Source organism: Oncorhynchus nerka, linkage group LG1, assembly GCF_034236695.1.
Source record: "Oncorhynchus nerka isolate Pitt River linkage group LG1, Oner_Uvic_2.0, whole genome shotgun sequence".
In the NCBI taxonomy this organism is placed as follows: Eukaryota; Metazoa; Chordata; class Actinopteri; order Salmoniformes; family Salmonidae; genus Oncorhynchus; species Oncorhynchus nerka.
The window spans coordinates 10,563,352-10,576,024 of NC_088396.1; the positions used below are offsets into that span (position 1 = coordinate 10,563,352).

Consider the following 12,673-nt stretch of genomic DNA (forward strand, 5'->3'; position numbering starts at 1 on the left):
GATGACGTCAAAGAGTCAAAGAGACTCACCTGTTCCTGAATGCTGGCTGTGGAGATGATACGACGCTCCTCTCTGAGGCAAGTGGAAATGACCCCGGCCATCAGCAGAGGGTTGGCTTTGCATTTAGTCTGAAAAAGAACATGGACATACTTACAAAATATATTTAAAAAACAACAACATTTCAACTGACTTGTCTATATGAGTGTCTGTCTCCTGAATTGTGCGAATTGTGTGAGTTTCTAAGAGCTCTTTGAAAGATTGCTCTCTCAACTGAGATTCTTCCTCGGAAATACAAAAGAGTGTGAGTAAAATAGGGAGGTTTAGGTTTGCTCTACTTTCTCCTTATAATGTATAGTGTAAATAGGCTAATAAGGAAGTATTGAAAGGTGTTTTTCAGACACGGTAACTTCTCTCCAACCTCTCCACCGACACACCACACATAAAGTATGCCATCATGTGTGTGAAGAAACAAGATAAATCATTCCATAGGAAAGAATGCGACTGAACCAGGTACAGACTCAGTATGAAACCAAAACCAAAAGTAATGTACTATGACAGTCTAAACAAGGAGACATTTAGTGTAAAAAGGCCTACAGACATGGGACAAGTTTATTAGGCCAGAAAAATGAAGAAAACAGAATGAAACGGGGTGGTACTACCTGAACCCCAACAAGAAGTACTTGTTTGCTACGATGATCCCTAAGGAATACAACCATGGATGGCCCATAATTTGTCCTTTTAGTTTGCGTTTTGTCTGTCTCTGGGATCTGAACCCAGTTCTGTGCAAAACATGTCTCAAACACCATGTGCATCTTGACATCTTTGTCTGTTTTTGACAAAATTCCACAAATTCTGTCTAGGCCTCTGAGACACAAGGGAAAGTTCTGATGTGAACATGTGAAACCTGATTTGTCTTTCAGTCATTGTCTGTGACTACTGATTTGAGTGTGCAACGAAAGACAGAAGGGGGATTCAATCTTGAAAACCTACGCAATACCCTTTACCATCATCACAATGACGACGACATCACAAACAAACAGTGTCAGTTCAGCAGTCTTCAGCAGCGTCATACGGCCCACAGTATTCAGATCCTCCCTCAGACTGAGAAATCCCCTTAGAGCCAACCACTCAGCCTTTCCTAGCTTTAGATGAGACATAAGAACTGCAATATTTATTTCCAGTACTAAAAGTCCTAATGTATATGCATAGTGGGTTGACCGTTTTCTTCACTCAGTGACATATTTAGGTTAGGGTCAAAATGCAATTCAGGTATGAACCAGTGGAGGGGGGTTCATTCAATTCATGAAATGCATTTCCATTGAATTCCCTAAATTGACTGAGTTCAAAAGAATGGATCATAAATAATGCTTGTATGTATACCTTCAAGGTAGACTCAGCACAAATTATTGCATAGAAAGAGACACTTTCCATCTGTCATCTGTGCGTAATAGACAGCACAGCTAAACAATAACAAAATGCACATCTCCAAGCGCGACACCAAACCAAACCTCTTGTGTCCTCTTGTGTTTGAGCTACTACTTCCTCTGAGAAACATCACACCATCTGTACACACAAACAAACAGTCAAATACACACACAGACAAAATGGAAGTTCTGGAAACCACAAGGTTCTGATGAGGTATGTGTCTTATACAGAAATATGGCCTCACCGGCCTCAGCCATCAGCCTCAAACAGCTATTTCCTGTTCCTGTTACAGTGTTTTAAGGTACAATTCTCAGAGATTCTAAGAAATATACTGCCAGTCGATGTCCTGAGACCTCAGAGAGCATAATAGAATTTGGATTCCCCTGAATAGGGTAAGAGGTGAAATTATCTGGAACAAAAATGACATACAACGCACATACAACATTACAAGTGAAAGGAAGCTCAGTTTGAGGAATGCCACTAAACCATAAGCCAATCCCTAAAGGTGACAAAAAAAAACAAATGAACAGTTCTCATCTTTCACTTCCTTTTCCACACTGAACACATACACACACATACATACATACTGTCATAACATACTACACAGTGCAACTCCCTATTTACGGGAAGTTGTTGGTTGTTTGTACTAAATCCCCTCAATGCTTAAATGCATCAATGACAAGGAGAGACTGTTTAATGTTATCAATGTTGGATCTGCAAGGTATATGGTTGCCTGGCAAACGGATTTAGCGCAGAGTTCAGTCTGGTTGTAACCAGGTTAGGTGTATGATATTGTAAGGGAGGTTATTGTGGCACCTGTAACTGCTGGTAGATGAACTTCAAGTTGTGTCTTTGTAGGAAGTTCTGTTCCTGAGAACACTGCCTGTCCAGCTGAGACAGGAGATTGCTGAGGAGAACTGTCGCCATGGACTCATGGTTTGCGGCAGTATCCCTGTGAAGAAAACACATACATGTTGTCTTAGCTTTGTATCTAATTTAACAGTTTTCAGTGCTCAATAAAAAAAGTTACTAATAACAGCATGTAGAACATACTGTACATATCATGTTATAATCGACAAGGGAAAAGGGGGAAAATCACTCATTTTCCTTTTTCAGCATGTCATATCATCAAATGATTTCTTCTGCTGTTTTGTACAAGCGCAATAGGGTGGTTCCACGAAATGAGTCCCGTTTGGGTAGTGTAACTTGGTGGGGGAAAAAATCATTTTATTTCACCTAATTTGTACATTCTGTAATAATGAATCATGAATCCCTAATCACATGTAATAAATAATCATCTTCCGTCAAAGCAACAAAATAAATAGGACTTTACAATGATGGTGAAAACACTTAGTGGTTAACTGGGTTAACTGGGTTAAAATCTTCAGAGAAGTCACAGAGACGGACATATCAACATGCGTAATACTTTTTTTCATATTAAAAATCAGATTCATTGAATCTCTTGTCCATGTGGTCTATATTAAAGGGTACTTCATTTAATATAACAGGCTTTTAAAATCCAATATTGATTCACAATTTCTTCTAAAAATATCAAAGTGACTCATTTCATGGAACGACCCAATACATGAAAAGGCTACATGTCAGTCACAGCTGGATTACCATGATGTGTTAATGCAGTAAAACACTTCAACACTCAGTAAAGTGTCATGGCTGGTCTCATAAAGGTGTTATGGATGCCTTATTGCCCCTTCAAGTAAAGTGTTATCAACTATGGTATCCACATGCTGTGTTTTAGTTCCTGAACATGCTCGCTGGAAACCCAACTTGATATCTATTATATATATTATTACTGTACAGTAACACAGGCACCAACACACATACAGACATACACACAGACATGCATACAGACAGACACACACAGACCAAGACACTCTCTCTCTCTCTCACACACACACACACACACACACACACACACAAACAAACAAATGCATGCACGCACGCTCACACATACTCACACATACACACACACACACTCACCAGTCCTGGCTCTCAATATAGCTGGAGAGCACCTGCCGTATGTCCATAGGGAAGTTGTCATCATAAAGGTAGCCCACCTGCTCCTGGTATTTGATCTGGAGCTGTTGAATTTCTTTCCATTGACTCATGCTGAGGAACAATTCCGACAGCCCAGAGCAAATTAAAACAGCCAAATCAATTACACTTCTGTGAAAATGATTGAAGGATCGGTGCTTGTAGAGTTTTTGTCCAGGTACAGTAACATAATAGTTTAGGATAAAGTAGACTATTCAAAAATAGCATACTCTAGGGCCGAGGCCTACCTATTCTAAAAATGTCACGCATGTTGCGTTTCAAATGCGTATCATACTGCATATATATATATATATTATTATTTTTTGTATTATTAAACTGTTTATGTCTGTCGTTATCCAATAACACAATATATTCGGAGTAATGAATAATATAGATCGATCAATTACTGATGCTTGTCGACTGGTAACTGTCTGTCAAGTAAGCCTACCACACGAGATTTCTTGTAAATCCCATTTTACAGCAGCATAAACTTTGCGTACCTTAATTTCTGTAGCGGAGCTAGATCAAATCGTTCTGGTTAATGACTATCAAAAAGTTTATAAAACGTCATCCTTTGTGAAAGCCTACCTGTGTCTTTGGACTGGTGCGCGCTATCACAGAAATATCCACGTTCGGCGACACAAGTCATGTGAATGCTTGTCAATTGCTCCTCTCTCTCTCTCTCTCTCGTTTCCTCTTTTAGTCTATTATATGTTTCAAACCTTATCGTTTTATGTTGTTCGTCATGTCATAGGGCTGTTCTATAGGTTTTGTCACTTCCCTCCCTCGATACGCCCCCTGTGGCTCATTCATAATGTACTATATAAATGTATCATTTGATGTTTAGAGTGAGGGACATCTAATTTCTCAACAACATTTGAACTGTACAAAATAAACAGACTGGTTAAAAAATATATAATTCATAAACAATAGTAGGCCTCCCTACTTACTATTTGCAATGCATATATGTAATAGGAAATACAAATGGTATTTAATAAGCGCATAATTTTGTTGAACTATGCAACACATGGATTGATGAATTCAGGTATTTCAGTTTGATTAAAAAATGTTTAGCCTTGGTGCAATTTTCACAAGTATGTGCTACATTTTTACACAAAAAAGATACTCAAGAAGGCAGTTGTTTCAAAACTCTAAGCACATTTTCAATTGACTAAGTACAACACACAAAATCACACTGTCACCTTTTCACCAAACTTAGTGTTTCATCTAGAAATACATGTTTCACATTGCGATACATGATCATATGAAGGAATTGCTTTTCACAACGCAATGCTCAAATTCCTTTTGATATGATTGTCTTCTCATTTGACTATTACTTAACCCGACTGCTCTTAATTGTTAATCACTTAACCGTTTGTTAAACCTATAGATTTTACATGTAAACTTTTGTCTACTGCAGATTTTGAGAACTACATAATGAAATGTATGTATGTGTCACGATTTCTGCCGTGGTCGGTCCCTCTCCTTGTACGGGCGGCGTTCGGCGACCGATCTTCTAGCCATCGCTGATCCATCTTTCATTCTCCATTGGTTTTGTCTTTATTTTCTACACACCTGGTTTTCATTATCCAATTACATGTTCATGTAATTGCTCCATTGCTCGTGTTTCTTGGCCCAAGCAAGTCTCTTCTTATTGTTGTCCTTTAGTAGTGGTTTCTTTGCAGCAATTCAACCAATTCGACTACTGATTCACGCAGCCTCCTCTGAACAGTTGATGTTGAGATGTGTCTGAACTCTGTGAAGCATTTATTTGATCTGCATTTTCTGGGTCTGGTAACTCTAATGAACTTATCCTCTGCAGCAGAGGTAACTCTGGGTCTTCCTTGCCTATGGCAGTCCTCATGACAGCCAGTTTCATCATAGCACTTGATGGTTTTTGCAACTGCACTTGAAGAAACTTTCAAAGTTCTTGAAATTGTCCATATTGACTGACCTTCATGTCTTAAAGTAATGATGGACTGTCATTTCTCTTTGCTTATTTGAGCTGTTCTTGACACAATAGGGACTTGGTCTTTTACCAAATAGGGCTATCTTCTGTAAACCAACCCTACATTGTCACAACACAACTGATTGGTTCAAATGCATTAAGAAGGAAATAAATTCCACAAATTAACTTTTGACAAGTGGAATGAAATGCATTCCAGGTGACTACCTCATGAAGCTGGTTGAGAGAATGCCAAGAGTGTGCAAAGCTGTCATCAAGGCAACGGGTGGCTACTTCAGAGAATCTCAAATATATTTTCCTTTTTTTAACACTTTTTTGGTTACTTCATGATTCCATATGTGTTATTTCATGGTTTTGTTGTTTTCACTATTATTCTACAATGTAGAAAAGAGGAGACAGTTGCAGGTTTAGAACTACTGAATTTATTAAAGCACCATACATAAAAGCTGGACGAAATCCAAAGTGCAAAATAATAAAGTACTCAGGAAATAGTAGGCGAGATTCCTCTCAGGAAAACAAGCAGCATCTACAATGACCGACAAAGACAAATGACAGAGGGAATATATATACACTGATAGGGATTGGAACCAGGTGTGTGTAATGATGACCAGACAAGTCTGGGGTTGATGAGTGAAGGGCGTTTGCCGGCTACAGGTTCGGCAGCAGCTAGAAGGCAGGCGACGCTGAACGCCTGAGCTGGACAGGAGGGGGAGCCAAAGCAAAGGCTGATTTGACAGTGTGTCCAAACTGTTGACTGGCACTGTACATACCCGAATGTACAGCGATGATGATGACTATTATGATTTTAGTTCACAGTAAATAAAAATGAATCTGATATTGACATGACCAGAGACGTACTATATGTAACAAATCAAATCAGTTGTGTACACAGATTAGCAGATATTACAGCAGGTGCAGCAAAATGTTTCTGTTTCTAGCTCCTACAGTGCAGTACTACAATATCATACAATACCAATATGCAAATTATTCAGGAAGTCCAAAACAAGAAATAAACGAATCCCCAATACCCTTCAAACTCAACCACATCTTTTTTTCCATTGTCCCCCTCTAATCAGGGACTGAGTTAGACCTGGGACACCAGGTATGTGCAATACATTATCAGGTAGAATAGAAAACCAGCAGGCCCAATACCTCGCAGTTGAATACATACCCCTTCCCTATTCAGTAAGCATGTATGCAAAAAATAAAGTTGTTGGGGTCTCGTTGATGGGGGGAGGGGTCTGCTTTACTAAAATTGTATTGGTCAATACAGTACTGTAATAGCGTAATATATTACATTTACATAGAAGACACTTTTTTATCCAAAGTGACAACAGCGAACACATTTTGGTACATGTGGGAGTCGAACCTACAATTCTGGTGTTGCTAGTGCCATGCTCTTATGATCTGAACCATGTACAGGACCACTACAATACATAAAGTGTATTACAATACTTTCAAATACAATACATTTGGGAGATGTAAAATTGCTATCCCCATGAGCGTACCACCCTGCTTAAGTCTATGGATGAGGCATGCACTGATTTCAATCCAGTCTTACTGTATGTCAGGCTTGGATTCGCCATGCCAAAAGGTTTTTCACCAGGTACATGAAAAATGGATATTTACTGCAATCTATGGCCAAATGCTCAAGACTTGCTTGATGCAAACTAGTACCTGCTAAACATTGTCTCTTCAATTTCTTTAATTTAACTACACTGTGAAAGATGTCTTCAATGATCACACCTTTGATCACACATGGGATTTTTTAGAAGGTAGTGCAATTGTATTGCCTAATGTGAAAAGAATGTGATGTACTGTAATTTACAGTACTGTAGCATACTACATTCAAAGGGCAAATTTCAAACATATATATGAAATGTTTTGCTATTGGATTAACTGGTTGTTAAAATAACTAAATTGAAAATATTTAAATATGTTGTGTTTTGGTGATTAAACCAATGTATCATATTTCAGAGTAAACTTATATTTTGGATCAATGGTTGTGTGATGAAAGATGTCTAAAAATAAAATAAATACACAATGAAAGGTTTTGAATACCAGTACCAAAGCAATAAAATACACTTTAGTAAAGCAGTGTAAAACTTACTGTGAAGTCAAATCATAATAGTCATTATCATCATCTTAGTACATTTGAGTTTACAGTGCATTTGGAAAGCATTCAGAACCCTTCCTTTTTACACATTTTGTTACGTTACAGCCTTATTCTAAAATTGATCAAATATTTTTGTTCCCCTCATCAGTCTACACACAATACCCCATAAGGACAACGTGAAAACAGGTTTTGAGATTTTTTTGCAAATCTATTAAAAATGTAAAACAGACCCTTTGCTGTAAGACTCGAAATTGAGCTCAGGTGTATTCTGTTTCCATGGATTATCCTTGAGATGTTCCTACAACTTGATTGGAGTGCACCTGTGGTAAATTCAATTGATTGGACATGATTTGGAAAGGCACACATCTGTCTATATAAATCAAATCAAAGTTTATTTGTCACGTGCGCCGAATACAACAGTGAAATGCTTACTTACAGGCTCTAACCAATAGTGCAAAAAAAGGTATTAGGTGAACAACAGGTAAGTAAAGAAATAAATACAACAGTAAAAAGACAGTGAAAAACAGTAGCGAGGCTAGACAGTATAGAGGCTATATACAGTAGCGGGGCTATATACAGTAGCGAGGCTACATAGAGACACCGGTGAGTCAGACTGATTGAGGTAGTATGTACATGTAGATATGGTTAAAGTGACTATGCCTATAAGATGAACAGAGAGTAGCAGTATCGTAAAGAGGGGTTGGCGGGTGGTGGGTGGCGCGACACAATGCAAATAGCCCGGTTAGCCAATGTGTGGGAGCACTGGTTGGTGGGGCCAATTGAGGTAGTATGTACATGAATGTATAGTTAAAGTGACTGTGCATATATGATAAACAAAGAGTAGCAGAAGCGTAGAAGAGGGGTTGGGGGTGGTTGATTACCTGTTCATGAGTCTTATGACTTGGGGGTAAAAAACTGTTGAGAAGCCTTTTTGTCCTAGACTTGGCACTTCGGTACCGCTTGCCATGCGGTAGTAGAGAGAACAGTCTATGGCTGGGGTCTTTGACAATTTTTATGGCCTTCCTCTGACACCGCCTGGTGTAGAGGTCCTGGATGGCAGGCAGCTTAGCCCCAGTGATGTACTGGGCCGTACGCACTACCCTCTGTAGTGCCTTGTTGTCGGAGGCCGAGCAATTGCTGTACCAGGCCGTGATGCAACCGGTCACAATGTTCTTGATGTTGCAGCTGTAGAACCTTTTGAGGATCTCAGGACCCATGCCAAATCTTTTTAGTCTCCTGAGGGGGAATAGGTTTGTTGTGCCATCTTCACAACTGTCTTGGTGTGTTTGGACCATTCTAGTTTGTTGGTGATGTGGACACCAAGGAACTTAAAGCTCTCAACCTGCTCCACTACAGCCCCGTCAATGAGACTGGGGGCGTACTCAGTCCTCCGTTTTCTGTAGTCCACAATCATCTCCTTAGTCTTGGTTATGTCTTGGTTAGGGATCAGTTGTTATTCTGGCAACATCCGGCCAGGCCTCTGATCTCCTCCCTATAGGCTGTCTCGCCGTTGTCGGTGATCAGGCCTACCACTGCAAACGTAATGACGGTGTTGGAGTCGTGCCTGGCCATGCAGTTTTGGGTGAACAGGGAGCACAGGAGGGGACTGAGCACGCACCCCTGGGGGGCTCCAGTGTGGCGGATCAGCGTGGCAGATGTGTTGCTACCTACCCTCACCACCTGGGGGCGGCCCATCAGGAAGTACAGGATCCAGTTGCAGAGGGAGGTGTTTAGTCCCAGGATCCTTAGCTTAGTGATGAGCTTTGAGGGTACTATGGTGTTGAACGCTGAGCTGTAGTCAATGAATAGCATTCTCACATAAGTGTTGCTTTTGTCCATGTAGGAAAGAGCAGTGTGGAGTGCAATAGAGATTACATCATCCGTGGATCTGTTTGGGCGGTATGCAAATTTTAGTGGGTCTAGGGTTTCTGGGATAATGGTGTTGATGTAAGCATTTAGCAGCCTTTCAAAGCACTTAATGGCTACAGACGTGAGGTCCCACAGTTGACAGTGCATGTCAGAGCAAAAACTAAGCCATGATGTTGAAGGAATTGTCCGTAGAGGTGCCGAGACAGGAGGCACAGATCTGGGGAAGGGTACCACAAAATGTCTGCAACATCTAAGGTCCCCAAGAACACAGTGACCTCCATCATTCTTCAATAGAAGAAGTTTAGACCCACCGAGTCTCTTTCTAGAACTGGCCTCCGGGCCAAATTGAGCAATCTGAGGAGAAGGACACTATTCAGGGAGGTGACCAAGAACCTAATAATCACTCTGACAGAGCTCCAGACTTTCTTTGTGGAGAATGGAGAACCTTCCAGAAGGCCAACCATCTCTGCAACACTCCACCAATCAGGCTTTTATGGTATAGTGGCCAGACGGAATCCACTCCTCAGTAAAAGGCACATGACCGCCCACTTGGCGTTTGGCACAAGGCACCTAAAGGACTCTCAGACCATGAGAAACAAGATTATCTGGTCTGATGAACCCAAAATTGAACTCTTTGGCCTGAATGCCATGTGTCACGTCTGGAGGAAACCTGGCACCATCCCTACGGTGAAGCATGGTGGTGGCAGCAGCATGCTGTGGGGCTGTTTTTCAGAGGCAGGGACTGGGTGACTAGTCAGGATCGAGGGAAAGATGAACAGAGTACAGAGATCCTTGATGAAAACCTGCTCCAGAGTGCTAAGGACCTCCGACTGGGGTGAAGGTGGTTGAGAGGATCTGTAAAGAACAATGGGAGAATCTCACAAAATATAGGTGTGCCAAGCTTGTAGCATCATACTCAAGAAGACTCAAGGTTGTAATCGCTGCCAAAGGTGCTTCAACAAAGTACTGAGTAAAGGGTCTGAATACTTATCTAAGTGTGATATTTAAGAATATTTTTATATGAATTAGCAAAAAACTGTTTTTGCTTTGTCATTATCGGTTATTGTGTGTAGATTGAGGAAAATAAGCAATTTTAATGTAACAAAATTTGGAAAAAGTCAATGGGTTTGAATACTTTCAAAACGCACTTAATATTATACTTTTTGTTTCTACTTTACAGACATACATTTTCATTATGTAGTTCTCAAAACTAGTAGACAAACCAGTTTACATGTAAAATCTATAGGTTTACCAAACATTTAAGTGATTATCAATTAAGAGCAGTCGGATTAAGTAATAGTAAATTGTATTTTAACAAATGAGAAGAGAATCATATTAAAAGTATTGTGAGCATTGTATTGTGAAAGCAATTACTTGATATGAACATGTATTGCATGAGTATGTTGTACTTAGTCAATTTAAAATGTGCTTAGAGTTGAAACAACTGCCTTTTTAGTCTGTTTTGTACTGAGAGTTGTGAGAATGTACCACATAACTGTGAAAATTACACTAATGCGTTAAAACAACCGTTAAAGCTTTTGAATGCCCGTTCCACATTTTGTGTTAGACTGAATTTAAAATGGATTAAATTGAGATTTGTTGGTCACTGGTCACAATACCCCATAATGTCAAAGTGGAATAATTTTTTTAGAAATTCTTACAAATTACTTTTAAATAAAAATCTGAAATGTATTCAACCCCTTTGTTATGGTAAGTCTAAATATTTTCAGGAGTAAAAATGTGCTTAACAAGTCACAATTGTCATGTATACTCCTTCTCTGGCGCTCTAGGTCACCAGGCTGCTCATTAATACGCACACCTGTCACCATCGCCTCATCAGACTCACCTGGAGTTCATCACCTTCTTGATTACCTTCCCTATATCTGTCACTCTCTTTGGTTCCTTCCCCATGCGTTTCTGTACTTTGCTCGTGTTTCTTGTTTTGACCGTGTTTGTTTATTTATGAAATTATTCACTCCCTTTACTTGCTTCCTAACTCTCAGCGTACACGTTACATATAACGCCTCACCTAAGTGGAGCATCAGGGAGGGTTTTCTGTGTTGGTAGGTAAGGTCGGGTCTGGATGCCACTGCCGGAGCAACCAAGGATGCCTCAGCCAGCACTTCAGGTTCACAAGAATTGGTTGGCCGGTCAAGCGTCTGTTGCTGAGTCTACCGAGGATACCTCAGCTAGCTCGTCACACAGAGTTACACATAAACAAATGTACAGTCAACACAATAGAAAAGTCTATGGCCAGTGTGTGCAAATGTAGAAGAATAGGGAGGCAAGGCAATAAATAAGCCATAGAGGTGAAATAATTACAATTTAGCATTAAAACTGGAGTGATAGATGTGCAGATGATGATGTGCAAGTAAAGATACTGGGGTGCAAAAGAGCAAGAAGAAAAAACAACAACATGGGGATGAGGTAGTTTGGTGTGCTATTTACAGATTGGCTGTGTACAGGTACAGGGATCGGTAAGCTGCTCTGACAGCTGATGTTTAAAGTTAGAGAGGGAGATATAAGTCTCCAGCTTTAGTGATTTTTGCAATTCGTTCCAGTCATTGGCAGCAAAGAACTGGAAGGAAAGGCAGCCAAAGGAAGTGTTGGCTTTGGGGATGACCAGTGAAATACACCTGCTGGAGCGTGTGCTATGGGTGGGTGCTGCTATGGTGACCAGTGAGCTGATATAAGGTGGGGTTTTACGTAGAAAATACTTATAGAATGACCTGGAGCCAGTGGGTTTGGCGACGAATACGTAGCGAGGGCCAGCCAACGAGAGCATATAGGTCGCAGTGGTGGGTAGTATATGGGATTTTCATGACAAAACGGATGGCACTGTGATAGACTACATCCAGTTTGTTGAGTAGAGTGTTGGATGCTATTTTATAAATGATATCGCCGAAGTCGAGGATCGGTAGGATAGTCAGTTTTACGAGGGTATGTTTGGCAGCATGAGTGAAGGAGGCTTTGTTGTGAAATAGGAAGCTGATTCAAGATTTAATTTTGGATTGGAGATACTTAATTTGAGTCTGGAAGGAGAGTTTACAGTCTTGCCAGACACCTAGGTATTTGTAGTTGTCCACATATTCTAAGTCAGAACCGTCCAGAGCAGTGATGTTAATCAAGCATGTATTTAGTTTGACTAGATTTAAGAGCAGTTGGAGGCCACGGAAGGAGTTTTGTATGGCATTGAAGATGTATACAGAATGGTGTCGTATGCATAGAGGTGGATCAGAGAAACA

General features: G+C 40.2%; 1 protein-coding gene across 2 annotated transcripts in view; it reads right to left on the reverse strand.

The window, feature by feature from the left end:
- Positions 1-4,196, reverse strand: part of stat4 (signal transducer and activator of transcription 4) — a 32,276-nt gene extending 28,080 nt beyond the window's left edge. For both annotated transcript variants that reach the window (XM_029675730.2, XM_029675644.2), the window contains exons 1-4: positions 4,066-4,196; positions 3,424-3,552; positions 2,242-2,377; positions 30-128 (exon numbers count right to left, since the gene is read on the reverse strand). In XM_029675730.2, coding sequence (XP_029531590.2) covers positions 30-128; positions 2,242-2,377; positions 3,424-3,551 — 363 coding nt within the window. In that variant the 5' untranslated portion in view covers position 3,552; positions 4,066-4,196. The remainder of the gene's footprint in view (positions 1-29; positions 129-2,241; positions 2,378-3,423; positions 3,553-4,065) is intronic.
- Positions 4,197-12,673: the final 8,477 nt, after the last annotated feature.